The following is a 16,791-nucleotide window of genomic DNA, read 5'->3' on the forward strand; positions in this document are numbered from 1 at the left end:
GATTTAAGCTGTCACAACGAAAGATGGAAGTTTGTTCCGACAATTAACCACCCGCTGGCTAAAAGAAATTTTCCACACATCTATTCTATAAATCTCTTTTTTCAATTTGAATTTATGCCTCCTTAGGTTCGTAATCTGTGCAAGCGGAAGAATCCCATCAGAATTCGCCATGCTCAACCCATTCAAGGCCTTATACTCCTCAGTCAGATCACCTCGCAGGTACTTAGTCTCCAGCTGCTGTAATTTGCAGAATTTAAGCCTTCCTTGGTAAGAGGACCCCTTCGTTCGCCTCATCAATCTTGTTGCCCTTCTCTGCATATGCTCAAGCAACTCTACATCCTTCCTGAAATGAGGCCTCCAGACCTGTATGCAGTACTCAAGGTGGGGCCTGACCATTGCCTTATAAAAAGGGATAATCGCCTCCTTTTCCCTACTAGCAAAATTGCTGTGTCATTGACAATACCCCATGACCTGCTCTGGCAGCCTGTCTGCATTGATCAGAAAACTTCATATCTGGGTGCACAATCACTCCCAGGTCTTTTTCATTTTTTTGCAACCCAAAGTGTAGTACCACACAGTTGGTACGTTCCTCTGGGGTTACTTCTACCCATATGCAGTACTTTGCATTTGTCAGTGTTAAAACTTCAGTTGCCACTTCTTAGTCCATCTACCCAAATTTTCTAGGTCCTGTTGCAGTAGCACACTGCCATTACTGTCATTAACAACCCTGTCAACATTTGTATCATCTGCAAACTTCAACGCTAAGCCTGATATACCTTCATCAATATCATTGATAAATATAGAAAACAACAGTGGGCCCAACACCGAACCCTGTGGGACTCCACTAATAACATTAGGCCACAAAGAACAGCATCCATTGATTATCTCTCTGTCTTCTCCCACTCAACCAACCTTTTATCCATTGAAGCAACTTACCCTTAATACCATTCTGCTCCTATTTTACAGTAGCCTTCCATGTCAACAGTGTCAAAAGCTTTCTTGAAATCCAAGTATATGATATCAAAATTATTTTTTTGCATCCAGTTCTTTAACCACATCATGGTATCCAATAAAATTTGTCAGACAAGACTTTCCCATAACAAACCCATGATATGTCTGAATTATTGCTGCAGTCTTGTCTAGATGATCCTGCAGTGCATCTTTAACCAGTGACTCCATTATTTTACATGGAACAGAAGTTAAACTAACTGGTCTGTAATTACTTGTGTCGTCCTTAGATCCCCCCTTTGTGAATTGGAGATACATTTGCACATCTCCAGTCTGTGGGGACTTCCCCTGATTCCAAGGATGCTCTTATGGCTAAGGGTTTGGTTAGTTCCTTTGCCACCTGGATAGATCCCATCAAGCCCAGGTGCCTTTCTTATGTTTAACTTCAACAATTTCTCTTCCACTTTGCTCTCAGTTATTACAAAATCATTAAGCACCCTATTACAATTTGATAAACTTCTGGCATTTTCCTCCCATAATAAATGCTCATGTGTGAATGAGGAAGCATAATGCTTATTCAGTTTGTTTGCTATCTGAGCAGGATCATCAGCAGTCAAACTATCAATATCAAGTGGGCCAATCTGATTCATCCCCTTCCTTTTAGAGTTTATATAAGTAATCAATTTCAATTGCAGCAATGATAGACATACAATTAGTCCCGTCACGGCATGGTGGTGCCAGGGGTTAACAAAACATATTTACAAAAGAGATACACATGAGAAAAACATAAGTTACATCAGACTATTAACAAAGCACAGTTTTACATTTTCAGTTCGACGAGGATACCCTTCCTGTATTTTTTATTATTGACCACTTCTTGGAGGTCCCCGTCGATGGCTTGCAGTGAGGGCAGCATTTGCTTTGGCAGGAATCTGTCGGTTAGTACTAGCCGGTTACGGTTTGCTAGCAGCTGTGCTGAAGACTGGAGATAAGGGGGAGGAATGCGCCAAGAGCAGTGATCCCAGAAGTTCGGCTCTGTAATTTTACCGGTGGCCATCTTGATGGTGAACAGCAGCCTTCTTTCTGCGATGTAGGACCGGAGCCTGCGTAGTTGAAGAGCTTCTGCTAACTGCGTTGATCTGAGAGCTGGGGGAAGGTGGAGTTTGCTGTTGGCCCATTTTAGAAGCCAGAATTCGGCAGAGAATGTTCTTTTGATGTTGGATTCGGCGGCCGAGGCCCATATCTCTGAAGCATACAGTATTGTCGGGTAAAGGATTGATACGATGTATCTTTTTACCAGTTGTGGGTCGGTTGTGTGGAGCAGCTGTTGTTTGGCGACCCAGCGTAGTGAGTTCAGCCTCGACTGTATGAGGTTTATGTGATCGTTGAAAGATAGTTTGGAGTCGAAGACGACCCCCAGATCTTTGTGTGTTTGAACACTTGGAACTGAGGAGCCGTTAAGCACAGGCTCCAACGTTGTTGGGCTGCCCTTTAGAGAGTAAGTTATTTGTGCTGATTTTAGGGGGTTGATTTGGAAGTTGAAGGTATTGAGGTAGTCAGCCATGTCCTGCAGTTTGCTAGTGATTTGCTGAGTGATTTCGGCTGCCGAGTTGGATGGCGATATTTTAGTAAGGAGCTTGACATCGTCAGCATATGTGATCCAATTGCACTTATTGGTCACAAATGGCACCATGATTGCTGAGAAGAGAATGCCAGACAGGACCCCCCCCCCCCTTGAGGTACACCGTCAGTTATGTGGCGCGTGAAGGTCTTTGTTCCGATCTTTAGAACAAGGGTCCTAAAGAAGTCCTTGCTGTTTTTCTTAGCATCCTTGACCAAAGATTTCTTTGAATCTTTCTTCGCTAGCCTAATCTATTTTGTGACTTCTCTTTGCAGTTAATGAACATCACAGTGAGATTTAATATTCCTTGCATTTCAAGGATATAATCCTATCAAAAACAGCTTTTGCAGGCCAGCCACTAAATAGTCTGCCAGGTCAAACCTTTTGGTAACTCTCTAGGGGGCATCTAGATGAAGTAGTGTTTAATATCGCTGACTCTACTTGCTAGCTAATGATTGGGGGGTTAGTGCAGAGAGAGAGAGAGAGAGAAATGTGTAAGAATATATAACAGTCAATAGATATTTATATGGTAAACAGATTCTCAAAATAGCCAATGGTAAACACATTCTCAAAATAAAATGTGCATTTAAAACCTGAATGCAATTATGGTGCTGCAACTTTTATACGAACAGGCAGAAAGCAGTTATCTGGCCCAAGCAGAATTAGACATTGGTTTTCTCACTTTTTTTATGCTTTCAGTAGGTGATCTTCCCACTGTTCATATTGCTTCACTCTGTTATAGTAAAGTATATTCTCATTGAATGCACCTTGTACAACAAAACACTTATTTAACTTCCTCAGCTCTCTGTCTCTCCCTTCACCCTCACCCCTATTTACAAGAACAGCATTCAGTTGACCAGTAATATTCCATATGTAGAGTAATTTAGACATAACGTATGGAAATGGGCTGCCTTCCCACATCATTCCGAATTTTATTTTTTTTAAAAAACTTAAATTAAAAAAATTATAAAGCTACTCCTGAATTGATCCTGCTTGTTCCCTAAACAGTTACTGTGTTTAGCCATGTTTTTTTTATAAGTGAGTATGACCAAGTCAATAACCACAAAAAAATGCATGGAGAGGGCAGAAATGTACACTTGTCCAACAAAAAGCTTCTAATGCAGTACACAGATCCATTGTCTTCAGGGAAAAAAAATTATAGTTCTGGAATGATATAATGAATATATATCCAGAAATGAGTTTATATAACAGTTCACCACCATCTGCATTTTGGATCTATGTATTGCTGAGAGCAGCTTCTCTGCATTGGAATCTATCAAAACAAGATGCCGCAGTGAAAGGCCATCTCTGTACTCCAGAAAAAATGACACTACATTTTCAGTATGACATAAGTCAAAAAAATTATTTCCATTGTTTGCATTGATTGTCATCTTATTACTGAATATATATATATATATATATATATATATATTGGGTGGTTACAAAATAGCACTGTGAAAATCGGTGGGTATGTCATTTAGGGTATGGGGAAGCGATTTGTAGAAGAAAAATTAGTTCAAATTTCCACCCATAGAGGAGGAATTGACACTGTAAAAATGAGATGGAATAAAACTTAGGATTAGATTTTAATATCAGAGCATAGAAATATACAGACAACGTTCTATATGCTTTCCTTCATTTGAAGTGACATTCAGAAAACGGAGGACTGCATGAGACAGTTTCGCGTAGCATCTCAATGGGGATGTTGGCTACATGTTGCTTAATGCTTGCTTTCAAATCGACAAATGTCTGTATGCTGCCACTTCAAACTCTGTCTTTCAGGTATCCCCATAGCTAGAAATTACAAGGATTCAGATCTGCTGATTGGGCTGGTCAGAACTGCAGAAAATCTCTAGAAATGATTTCCGAATGTTGAACGGAGCAGTTCCTTCACTTGTCAACCAACGTGGGGAGGGGCACCATCTTGCTTGAACACTACAGTCTCCAAGCATTGCATTTCTTGCAGAGTGAGAATAATGTGATCTCTTAGAAGAGCACAGTACTGTGCACGAGTTACTGTACCTCTTACAGGGCCATGATGTGTGGACTCTTCAAAGAAAAATGGTCCGATTATAAACTCGGCTGTGAATCCACACCATACTGTAATGCAACGTTTCCCAAACTGTGTTCTGTGAAAAATCATAATTAATAATTAAAGAAATAAAATAAAATAAATAAATTTTGCATATTTGTAGTGTACATCACTTTTGCATCATTATAATTTTTAACATTATTTATCTTTTTTTTTTTTTGGGTTATTAATATACTGGCATAGTATACTAATATACTAATAATCAAATAGACCGCCGAACACTTTATTTTGGCGGGCTTTTGCATAAAGAAGTATGCATAGAGGGGGAAGCAAACTGATATCATAACTAAATGGTTTGCTTCCCCCTCTACGCATACTTCTTTATGCAAAATCCCGCCAAAATAAAGTGTTCAGCAGTCTATTTGATATACTTATGTGGTCTATGCCAGTATATTAATAACCGAAAAAAAAAAATTTTTTTTTTGATAATTATATTAATATTTTGAAATATTATTATTAAATTGAATGACCATGGATTTGTGGTTGAAAAAAAATTTTTCAACCACATGGATTTTTTTGTATATTAATAACCGAAAAAAAAAAAAAATTTTTTTTTTGATAATTATTAGTATTGTGAAATATTATTAAAATAAATGACCATGGATTTGTGGTTGAAAAAAAAGGAACTTTAAAAGGAGAAGCAAGTACTTCTAGTATTGCAACTTTGGTTGATGAAAACGAACATAATATTGTCACACTTCAAAATAAGGATGAACAATCGTAGCCTCTTGTTCCCCAAAAATCCGAAGTGAAAAAACAGGAACGAACTAATAAAAAACCAAAACGAAAGTATGATGATGGTTATTTGAATTTTGGCTTTACATGTGTTGGAAATAAAGATTCTCCTGATGCACAGTGCATCGTATGTAATAAAATATTAGCAAACACTTCTTTGATTCCAGCTAAACTTGTGTTTCATAAGTGTTCCATAAATATATTGTGAGATGGAAAGTGTTCTGTGACTAAAAAAGTATTGGAAAAGAAAGGTAAACTGCAGCCATTATCAACCCACTGCAGGATGGAAGGCTCCTCAACAATTCGTATTGGAAACGCTGCTGTAACGTATGGACTTCGTAGTGTGCCTTTCATGCACAGCAGATGGACGAGAAGTTCCCCATATTCAGCACTTTTGTGCATTTACAGCCCCATGAAGAGTGATGTATGCCTCATCAGATCATTCTAGCCCATGTATCATCAAATAGCTAGCCCACAAGATCATTCTAGCCCATGTATCGTCAAGTTCCATACGAGCCAGAAATCGTAGAGCAAAGTCTATTCGTTTTTGCTGATCACAAGTCGTTAGTTCTTGCACTATGTGAATCTTGTATGGGAACCAGTGTAAAATTATTCAAAGCACTTTACACACAGTAGACCAAAGAAGGTTCAAGTCTCTTGACACACCTCTGTCACTACTGACTGGTAGTGTTTTGAATTCTGACCATTGCAACCGCCACTACCTCCATTCCAATACATGGTCGTCCCCTCCCTGGAATAACACCTAGTCCCACTGACGTCAAATGTCCTTTACGCAAACCTTTAATTATCCAAAATTCCTGTAGTGCTGCATTAGCATTACTATTATTTTGGTAGTACAGTTTTACTAAAAGAGCACATTCCTTTTTTGTAAGAGCCATAATGGTTATTGACGGTGGCATTGGCCTTTCTGCTTTTATCTAACAGAATGTCATTGTGTCTTGAGTAAATGACAACTTTTACATATGTGCAGGCCGTTTTTCCCATGGTAGTGGAAATTTGAACAAATTTTTTTTCTTCTACAAATCACTTCCCCATACCCTAAATGACATACCCACCGATTTTAACAGTGCTAACTCTAACCGTTTTGGCACTAGGGTCTCCTTAATAGGGAAACTTATTTTGTAACCACCCAATATATATTGGGTCAATTAACCTCCCCCCATGCACACAATTGATTTTAGAATTTTTTAATGTGTCTTATGTGGCAGTTGTTATATTTCCTGTGTTTTATTAAATTGTATAAAACATTGACTGGTTTAGCATCTAACTAATTTATTGCTAATTTAGATTAACCCTAAATTAGCTGAAATACAATTTATGATTAAATAAATACAGTTGTTATTAGTCACTCGTCAAATAAATTACCTCAACAGGCATGAGTGATCTGTAAATTTGCACTTTGCCAGAGGAGCTGAAGGGACTTAGCGAAGACTGCCAAAGATCCCTCGCACCCTCCCGGCTTAAGTTTTGTCCTTCTTGGTTGTTAACAGAAAAAGAGAGTGATTGCAGTTTATCAGTGTTTATTCCAGTGTATTGTGATCTGAGAGGCCTCCGTAACCGAGTGGTCAGGGGCAGGAGTGCAGTAGCACACGCTCCTTGAGTAGACCGGGGTTCAAGCCCCTGACTGCTAAATACGATTGATCTGCCAATGCGCACTGGACCAGTGTGGCAGATTATGGTCCATTTCCCTCAATATGATAGGAAAAGGAAATTTAACCCAGTGCTGGTTCATACAGTGACATCAACTTTAAGGACCATGAATCCATTACACACTGGATGACAAGTATATAAATAAAATAATAAATATTGGTATTGATGGCCCCCAAGCTTAAACTCATAATTCTCTGTGTTATACTTGTAGAAGCACATGTTTGTAGGGTGATTTGCATGTTGTGCAAGCTGAAAATCCTGGAATAACTCGTGGAAAAACCCCCAGCACCTCACAGCATCAGCTAAATAGGACTTCAGAAATTCCTCCAGTCTTTGAATTACTGGGTGAATGTATCATTCTGACTAAGCTGCCATGAAGCACAGAAGAAAAGTATAAGTAATAGGAAATGCCTCCAACTGTGGAGGCATTTCCTATATTTCATAAATTTTCATAAAAAAAAGGCATTTCATAAATTTTCTCCAGCAGGAGAAAATTTATGGGAATAAAATTGAATACTGATATTTTTGCCTACTCCATTTCATGCCTCATCACTAATAATAGGGTTGTAAATTGTCTAAAAATGGTTACTTCAACTAAAATAACACACGTCACATGCATAATTCACAATAAGCCATTGGTCTCAAGCAATACAGACAAAGAGTGAAGATCAGGAGAGACACATTAGCCTTAACTACAAGGTGCAAGCAAGTCCAAGACTTGCTACACCAGGAAAAATTAAATAAATAAAATAAAAAATGCCAATCCAGCTGATCTGTGAATTTCTCCATGCTGTGAGCTTCACCTACCCCACTGGTAACTTGTTACATTAATTACTGAAATAAGTTCCTTGTTGTGTTAACAACTCATCAGCTAAGTGAGAACCTTTCTAAAGTCCATTCTGTACCTCTTTTTATAATTAGAATTTATGCCCCCTAGTTATAGTAAAAAAAAAAGTATTATAGTATCATTCATTCATTAATTATAGTTATAGTATCATTAATCATAGTTATAGTATCAATGAATGATACTAGTTATAGTATCATTCATTAATAACTGAAAATTTCACCTTCATCTCACTTAACCCCTCTCAGAGCCTTATAGACCCTATCCTTGATCTCCTCTATAGTATTATGCTCTGTAATCCACATATTCAGTGTCTTTCTTTTAATGGTTGCCTTTTTGCCAATCTCACCAGGCATAATGTGGCTGTCTTTGTATTCTTTCAAGAAGGCCATTTTTATTTTTGCAATGTAGTCTTTATGCCATAAGTCTTTCTTTACACTTGCCTTATACAGTGTTATTATGACCCCAGTATGCTATAGATGTTGAATAAATCATCAATAGAATACCATGAATCTTGCCAGATAGTGCCGAATATCTACCCTTTTTTTTTTTTTTTTGTATGAAAACCCCAAACACGAAAGGTATCAAAACCTATAGTACTTAGTACTGTGCATGCCCGTGTGTCTAGCCCACAATTTCCAAATCCCATTCTTCCTTTTTTTTTTATTTTTTTTATTCAATCCGATCAAGTATAAATTATTTGGTGGATTGTTGTTTCCCAAATAGGACTTTGCATTTTGCTCCATTAAAATATAGCAGCCACTTTTCTAACTATCCATGAAGCCATCTTGAAGCAGTGATGTTTACTGCTGATCATAAACCCTTCACAAATGAGTTTTATGAATGTGTGGGCTCCATATAATCAGTTTTTGATAGGAGCAGCTTTTGTGGAATGGTTTTCTGTGAAATTTTGAAGTTTTATAAAAATATAGCTTTGTAACAAAAATGTTTTTGAATATTACTTTTTTCTTAGTTTGACTGCATTGCCTTGCCTTGCCTTATGGAATAAAATTATTGGCAAAAAAATCAAACCCGAAGTTAAAACAAAATTGTAACAGAAATAGTTAAAAAAATAACCTCCTTACTTTTTTTTAAGTAATAATGTCATCTACATCTGTTTATGTAGATAATATTTATATAATATCATTTACATCATATTAGGTGATACATAATTTGATTTCATCAACTGATGGAGCTGAATTGCTAAGAATTTTTTCAGTTTCAGCTTTTTTTTTAAGGCCAGAATTGAATAACAGTGGCCAACAGGTGTAATGACATCTTCTGATTTCCAAAGCTGTTTTCACACTACCACTTCTTAAAACTGTGTCTGCTCCTAGTTGGAAACAGATAAAAGATAGCAGCACATATTTTGTGACAATTCATAAATGAGGAACACATTATTAGAAATGCACTTGAAAAACTTAGATCTGTGTATGTACTTGTGAAAAGGTTAGGCACTCTCCTTAATCACACAATCTGCAAATTTTTATATAACACCCTATGTCCCTTCATTGATGTCATTCAAGAAAATCTTAAACAGCAGTGGTCTCAATGCTTATCCTTACTTGACCCACTTCTAACTTTTAACCCAATCTGAATCACAGCTCTCTGCCCTCCTGTCCTGAAGCCACTGCAGTTCATCTGTTTAGCTTCTTGTGGCCCCAAATGTTTCAGTTCACATAGTAGCTTCTTGTGTAGGACTGATCAGTTTTCTTTACTGAAATCCTAATAAACATCAAAATTATTCTTATGTCCAGCTTATGACCATCTTTGTCAAAATAGGTAACTTGATTAGTTAAACGTGATTTTCCCTTTATGCAACTGTGCTGCATTTCCTTCAGAATGCTATTTCTGTCTGTATGCTCATGTATTGCATTCTTGTGATCATGACTTCCATTATTTTCTCTACCACTAATTATATGAAGTAAAATTAATCACATTGTTTATGATATATATTACAGCAGGCAGATGGCATGCTCATTCTTTTCATGAGTTTGAGATCTTCAAGGATTGCTTTCCACAGTCAAATCATTATCAGACTCCAGACTTCATCCCCAAGTGCTTCCAGTTCCAACTTTCTCCCTCTTCTGATTGATGCCAGCCATTGATGTGATGACTGGAAGATGTCTACTTCTTATTCATGGTGCCAATAATATTTGATCTTTCCTTGTGCCATGTATGATACAGTATATGAATCTATTGACCTTGTGAAACTATATGCAATAAGAAAGACCTGTCTTCCATATACACATCAGTAACTTTTTAATGACTTGTGCTGTGTTTCACTGAAACATAACTGCAGTTTTCCAGATTTAAGATGAGGACCCCCATTTTTTGCTCCTTCTCCATTTCACTTTTGTAACATAGTTTTTCTGTTTTCACAAAAAGAAGAGTTAGATTATGGCTTCTCCATTGACACCTGGATTTTTAAAAATTCTGAGAATTTCTGCTTATTTTTCTTAACGAATATGCTATCAAGTGAGTTTTTCTATGTTCCATGAGTATGAGGCAGTTGGAATGTGAGAAACACTTCATATTGTTCTCTGTCATGTAACCACAGCATTTTTTCACACTTTTCTCTTTGTTTTGTTTTGTATTGTATATGTGTGATCATGAAGGTAATTAACAAGTGAGATGCCTTCAGTGGAATGTCAAAAAAGAAATGCAATATGAAAATTCAGAAGAGATAAGCAGAAGTTTCCATAGATTGTAAAATCTGGAAAAATAAACACATTTGCTTTGCATACTGTATGCAGATGTGATTTTTCAATTTCAAATAGAGAGGAATGTAATGTAATTAGATATTTGCAAACAAATAAGCATAAGGACAATGTGCACTATATATAGGAAGAAATGCAAAAATAGACAATAACATTTCATAGTGACAGTGATATCATACATGCTGATAAATGTGTTGTTCAGCTTTATGCTTCCCAGTAGTTAAATACCAAAAAAAAAAAAGTACACTTGTAGCAAAAAAAAAAAAGAAATTGTCAAAGTGTTAGTGAAATTGCACGGATAAGGAAAGAATGGGTAGTGATGACTGAATAATGTACATTTCCAACTGTCACTATTAAGGTGGCACTATCAAGTGATTCCAAGCTATATCCCATTATGGCAAACTTTCCTAATAAAAAGAAATAATCATATCAAAAGCAGCTTACTCTCAGAGCCAGCATTGGAAGGTGACTGCAAAGCACAACATCTTCTGAACAACTTGAAAGCATGGGAGTTCCCTTAAAACTGCCTGACACTTCACATTGATAATGTACCTATTATGGTAGGCCTAAAAATTGGAGTAGCAAGACTATTAAAAGAGGGAGGATGGAGCATGTGATGGTAATAAACTCCTTGTCATCTCAATTATTTATATACTTAAAAGAGTTCTCTAACATCTCCGCAACATCCTCGTACTCCCCAGAGTTCCTGGTCCTGAAATATAAAATCGAAAAACAGGCACTTAACTTCAAATCTAAGAGTATTTATCCCTACAACGGGGATTTCACTATTCAAGAACTGGAAAGAGCCCTCGCTCTTTCCAAAGCAAGTGCCGTTGGACCAGATGGCATCCATTATGAAATGATTAAAAATCTTTCACCAAAATCTATGGATTGTCTGCTCCTTTTGTATAACAGAATCTTTACTGAAGGCCAGTTTCCGGACTCCTGGCGAAAGGCAATCGTTCTTGCCTTCCCTAAGCCAGGAAAGGATCCAAAAGTCACCACCAACTATCGTCCTATTGCTCTGACTAGCTGTCTGTGCAAAATCCTGGAGAGAATGGTTAATTCTCGTTTAATATGGTATCTAGAATCAAATGACCTTCTCTCCAACATCCAGTGCGGCTTCCGAAGGAACCGGTCCACTTTGGACCATCTTATTAGATTGGAAGCATCCATCCGGGATGCTTTCCTAAAATGCGAACACTTGATGTCGGTGTTCTTTGACATGGAGAAAGCGTATGACACAACTTGGAGATTTGGCATCTTAAAAGATCTGCATAGCCTTGGCCTTAGGGGGCAACTCCCCATTTTTATTAAAAACTTTTTAGCCAATCGATCTTTCCAAGTTCGTGTGGGATCCTCACTCTCTCGTCCCTTCAGCCAAGAGGAGGGAGTACCACAAGGATCAGTATTAAGTGTCACGCTTTTTGCCATCAAAGTCAATTGCATCACAGAACAACTTCCTCCAACTGTAAACTGTGCCCTCTATGTTGATGACTTTAGCATATCTTGTCAGTCGTGCAACATGAAGGTTATTGAAAGACAACTGCAGAAAGCCATTGATCGCCTTAATTCCTGGGCACTTGCTAATGGCTTCAGGTTCTCGCCGGAGAAGACCGTTTGCATACACTTTTGTCGCAAGCGTAATCTTCATCCTGAACCTGAATTAAGACTCGGACAAAATGTTATTCCAGTAGTGTCAGATACAAAATTCTTGGGACTTGTGTTTGATAAAAAGTTGACCTTTCTCGAACATATTCGTCAACTTCGTACAAAATGCACAAGGGGACTCAATATCCTCCGCTCTCTCTCCTCAACGCGTTGGGGAGCAGATCGATGCACCCTACCGTGCACTTGTACGACCCAAATTAGACTACGGGTCCCAGGTATACTCTTCAGCTAGAGATAGTGTCCTCCGATGGCTGGACCCTGTCCACCATCAGGCTATCCGTATCGCTACTGGAGCTTTTCGAACATCTCTTGTCCAGAGCTTATACGTCGAAGCAAATGAACCATCGTTATCCCTTCGACGTAAGCAGTTGTCTTTAAACTATGCTTTAAAGTTGAAATCCCTGCCAGACCATCCTACGTGGGCATCTGTTTTTGAGCCACGTTGGGAAAACTTGTACAATACCCGTCAGACTGCCAACCGACCTTTTGGCATTCGTGTCCAAGAGCTAATCAGAGAGTTTAACATCATGGTAGACAATGTGGCACAAACACCAAAAGAAACTCCTCCACCCTGGCATGCTCATCCCCCACCGTACGACTTTTCCCTTAAGAAATGGGTAAAGTCTGAGACCTCATCATCTGTCTACCAGCAGCTCTACTCTGCACACCAAGCTGAGTACTCAGACTTCCTGCCCGTTTACACAGACGGCTCGAAGTCTGAATCATGCGTAGGATCTGCTGCTGTCTTTCCGGACACTATAATATCTCAGCAGATTCCTCCCGAATCCAGCATATACACTGCAGAGCTGTATGCTTATAGAGCTAGCCTTGGATCACATTCGAACTTGTCAATTCCAAAGGTCAATAATATATTCCGATTCTTTGAGTGTATTACAGGCTTTATTATCTACGAGACATAATTCTCATCCAGTTCTTTGTCGGGTTCAGCAGAAGAGACATTCTCTTCATGAATGCAAGTTTGATATCCGCTTCTGCTGGATTCCTAGCCACATTGGGATAAAGGGAAATGATTTGGCTGACGCTGCAGCCAAATCAGCAACACCCACTCATAATCGCTGCCTGTCAGTCCCCTATACAGACTACAGGCAAATAATACGCAAAAAGATATATTCCCAATGGCAAGAACTATGGCACAGACAGAGAACAAATAAATTATATCAAATAAAGCCTGTAATACAAACTTGGCAGTCTAATCTGCGCAGGAATCGGAGCGAGGAAGTTGTTCTTGCTCGACTCCGCATAGGTCACAGTCATCTGACACATTCTTTTCTGCTGAGGGCGGATGACCTCCTATGTGCGAGTCTTGCGACACCGTTTTAACTCTAAAGCATATTTTAATAGATTGCGTTCATTTTATCCCTGTCCGCAATATACATTTTACTGCTTTTACTCATCGGACTGAGCCTTATACACTCAGTCGGATTTTATCAGACAACGACCACGTGTCGGCAGTTTTTAAATTTTTAAAAGCTATTAATATATACCCACATATATAAATAACAATTTGACGGGGTAACCTTTTTAAAGGTTACCAGAATTTATCTTTATTGTTATTTTAATCTTGTTATTTTAATCGTTTCTTGGCGCAGTATAACCTTAGTTGTTTTTGCGCCAATAAACCCAAAACCAAATCAAACTTAAAAGAGAGTTGGTTCTTTCCTGTGAAAGTTGTATGAATATTTGGTGGGCATTCATGTGTTGAAAGTTGGTTCGTATTAACTCTCCTCTGGCTTGAATAAAGTAATATGCTTGTTTCTTTTAAATGTTACTGCAACATCTGAAAATTGAACAAATTTCTTCAATCCAACATACCTTACTTCCATTTACTGAGACCATAACTCCTAGATATGATGAAGAATGTAATATGTAAATTTGTTGTGCCAACAGTTTTTATATCTTTCACTTGCATTTTGGAAATTGATTACCAAACTAGGCAGAATCAGTAGGATGGCTCTGACAGTCTAGGCATTTCTACTGCCATGGTTCTGGGAAATCAAAAACAAGAAATGATTCTGTTCTGTTGTTCATTGAGGAAGTACTTTATTGGTGCATGTGTTCACATGGCGCACAGGTTCCTGTTAAAAAATGACATTCTTATAAATGCTGAAGTAGCAAGAACTTCATCAATTAGCAGTGCATTTTCAAAAATGAAATTTTTTTGTGGACAGTTTCTGGTACATCTCAATGTCATTGAAGATAAAGAAATAGATGAAGTAATAGATATTTTGCTATTTCATTTCTGTAAATTTCCATACATTGTTCCTTGCTTTGGGAACTGGCAACTTCACACAGAGATATCCCAAGTCATTCTTGGCATTGTAATAATTCTTCATAACAATGCAGAGTATGAGACAATATTCAGCCAAGAATTATAAAACACACACACACTCCTCAGATTTTTTTTCTGGTGAAGCTGTAGAAATGCTCTTAACTAGCCAAATGATTGTTGCAAAACATCATTAATTGGGATTTCTTAAATCTGAAATCCTTTTCCTTTCATATCCAGTTTTAATTTGAGGAATAGCAAAAAGTCACATGGTACTATATCTGGTGAATAAGGTAGATGTGGTGCTGGGAATGTTTATAATTGGTCAGAAATTGATGGATGGCAGTGACATTAACATGGCAAATTGCATCTGACCTTTCAAGGATAGAACTTAGAATTTTATTGTAAAGTGTTATATCTGCACAATTTTCTTCATTTTCAGAAAATGCAACAAATGAGAAAAACAAGCGTTCACCTAAAGCAACTTTCCTCTAGACTGTCATATAATAATGAGTTAAAACTCAGTGTGCACAATGCTCCAAAGATATTGCAAGTCCCACTCACCTATCTTTTAGCTGCCGCTATGAATCGAATAATTAAAGTCATTTAAACTTGTTTGTAGCTCTTTGTGAGGTGTTATTAGAAGTGTAGAACCTGCATTGTTTTTTCTTAAATAAATAGTGCATGTTTCAGGCAAAGTAAGTGAGCAATACATACTTTGTATTGCTCACTTACAATAAAATTATAATGAAAAATTTTCCTAACATCAGGAAAGCTAAAATAAAACAACTCAAATCATTTGGTATATCATTTATCAATGTAAACATTTATGAATTCCATTTTTTAATTTAGGTATTGGTACTCATTAGAGTAAAATTGTAATAATTTTATCCTTTTTTTTTTTTTTTTTCAATAAATTAAAACAGTATTCATATGGTAAATTTAGTAGCATATCCACTTAATGTTCTCTAATTCAAATAGAAATATGTTTTTCAAAATATTGTATTTTAAAAATTAACTTTTTCCCCCCACATTTAAGGATCTTCTGGACAGAGTTTTAGAATTTCAAAGTGATGCACAAGCAATACTCAGTGAAGATGTTGTTGAGTCAAAAAAATTAGAAAAACTATTGGATGTTAGTCTTGGATTAGATGTTGATCTTCCAGAAATACCTCAGTTAAAACAGGTAATTTATATTCAGAACTTTCGTTACTCTACCTATTGTTGATATGGTTAAGAAATGACAACACATGGTTCATATCCATTAAGGTAAAATACATAAGAAAAAAATACACACACACACACACACATATATATATTAAGACACTCTTTATTATTTATGGATCAAAAAACAAAAATAGTTGCTTATATAATCCAGAAATAACTCAATTAAAAAGGTAATTTATTTTCTAAAATTCAGTTACTCTTCCTGTTTTTGATGTGGTTAGGAAATGATAGAATCTTTAATTGCAGCAATGATAGACATACAATTAGTCCCGTCACGGCATGGTGGTGCCAGGGGTTTATGATTGAGATAAATTAAGAAAAAATATAGGAATATATATATATATATATCGTCAAACTAATAGAGCAAACTTATCTGCGAAAAGATCTAAACCTCTCAAACACTTGCTAATTCATTTCAAAAATATATGTGGTCTCAGTTCTAATCTCAGTAGTGTCCATTTCCACTTACAGTCTGCCAAACCCGTGTACTTTTTCTGACAGAATCTCAGTTATCGGTGGATTCAACCATTGCTCATCTCAGTTGTCCAAATTATTTGCTGTATGATTCCTTTTGCCTCAAAGGTGGTACTTGTGCATATATCCATTTTGGTGTTCCCTGTCAGAGACCTGGTAATTTATAATCTCCTCTTTTTGATTTTCTCTGGCTTAAAATCTCTCTACCTCATTCTGTCAAGTTCATCTGTTATTTCTACCATTCTCCCAATTCCACTAATCACTTGGAACTGTGACTTCCTCTCCTTGCAACTTGACTTTCTCCAGTCCAACATTCCTAACAGTGAGGTAATTTTCCTTGATGATTGTAATGTTCAAAACACCAGCTGGTTTCCATTTTCTAGTCACACAGACCCAGCTGGTTCAGATGCTGAGGCTTTTGCAATTACTAATGACCTCACACAGATTGTTCATTTACCTACCAAAATACCGGACAATCCTAACCATACAGCCAACATGCTT

At 37.2% G+C, this 16,791-nt stretch overlaps 1 protein-coding gene across 5 annotated transcripts in view; it reads left to right on the forward strand.

Moving 5' to 3' along the window:
- The window catches only part of Kdm5 (Lysine demethylase 5), a 589,167-nt gene that overhangs the window by 347,117 nt on the left and 225,259 nt on the right, over positions 1–16,791 (forward strand). For all 5 annotated transcript variants that reach the window (XM_090384917.1, XM_090384920.1, XM_090384918.1 and 2 more), the window contains one exon: positions 15,629–15,775. In XM_090384917.1, the coding sequence (XP_090241043.1) occupies positions 15,629–15,775 (147 nt within the window). The remainder of the gene's footprint in view (positions 1–15,628; positions 15,776–16,791) is intronic.

Source organism: Mastigoproctus giganteus, chromosome 11, assembly GCF_048544385.1.
Source record: "Mastigoproctus giganteus isolate SK-2022 chromosome 11, ASM4854438v1, whole genome shotgun sequence".
In the NCBI taxonomy this organism is placed as follows: Eukaryota; Metazoa; Arthropoda; class Arachnida; order Uropygi; family Thelyphonidae; genus Mastigoproctus; species Mastigoproctus giganteus.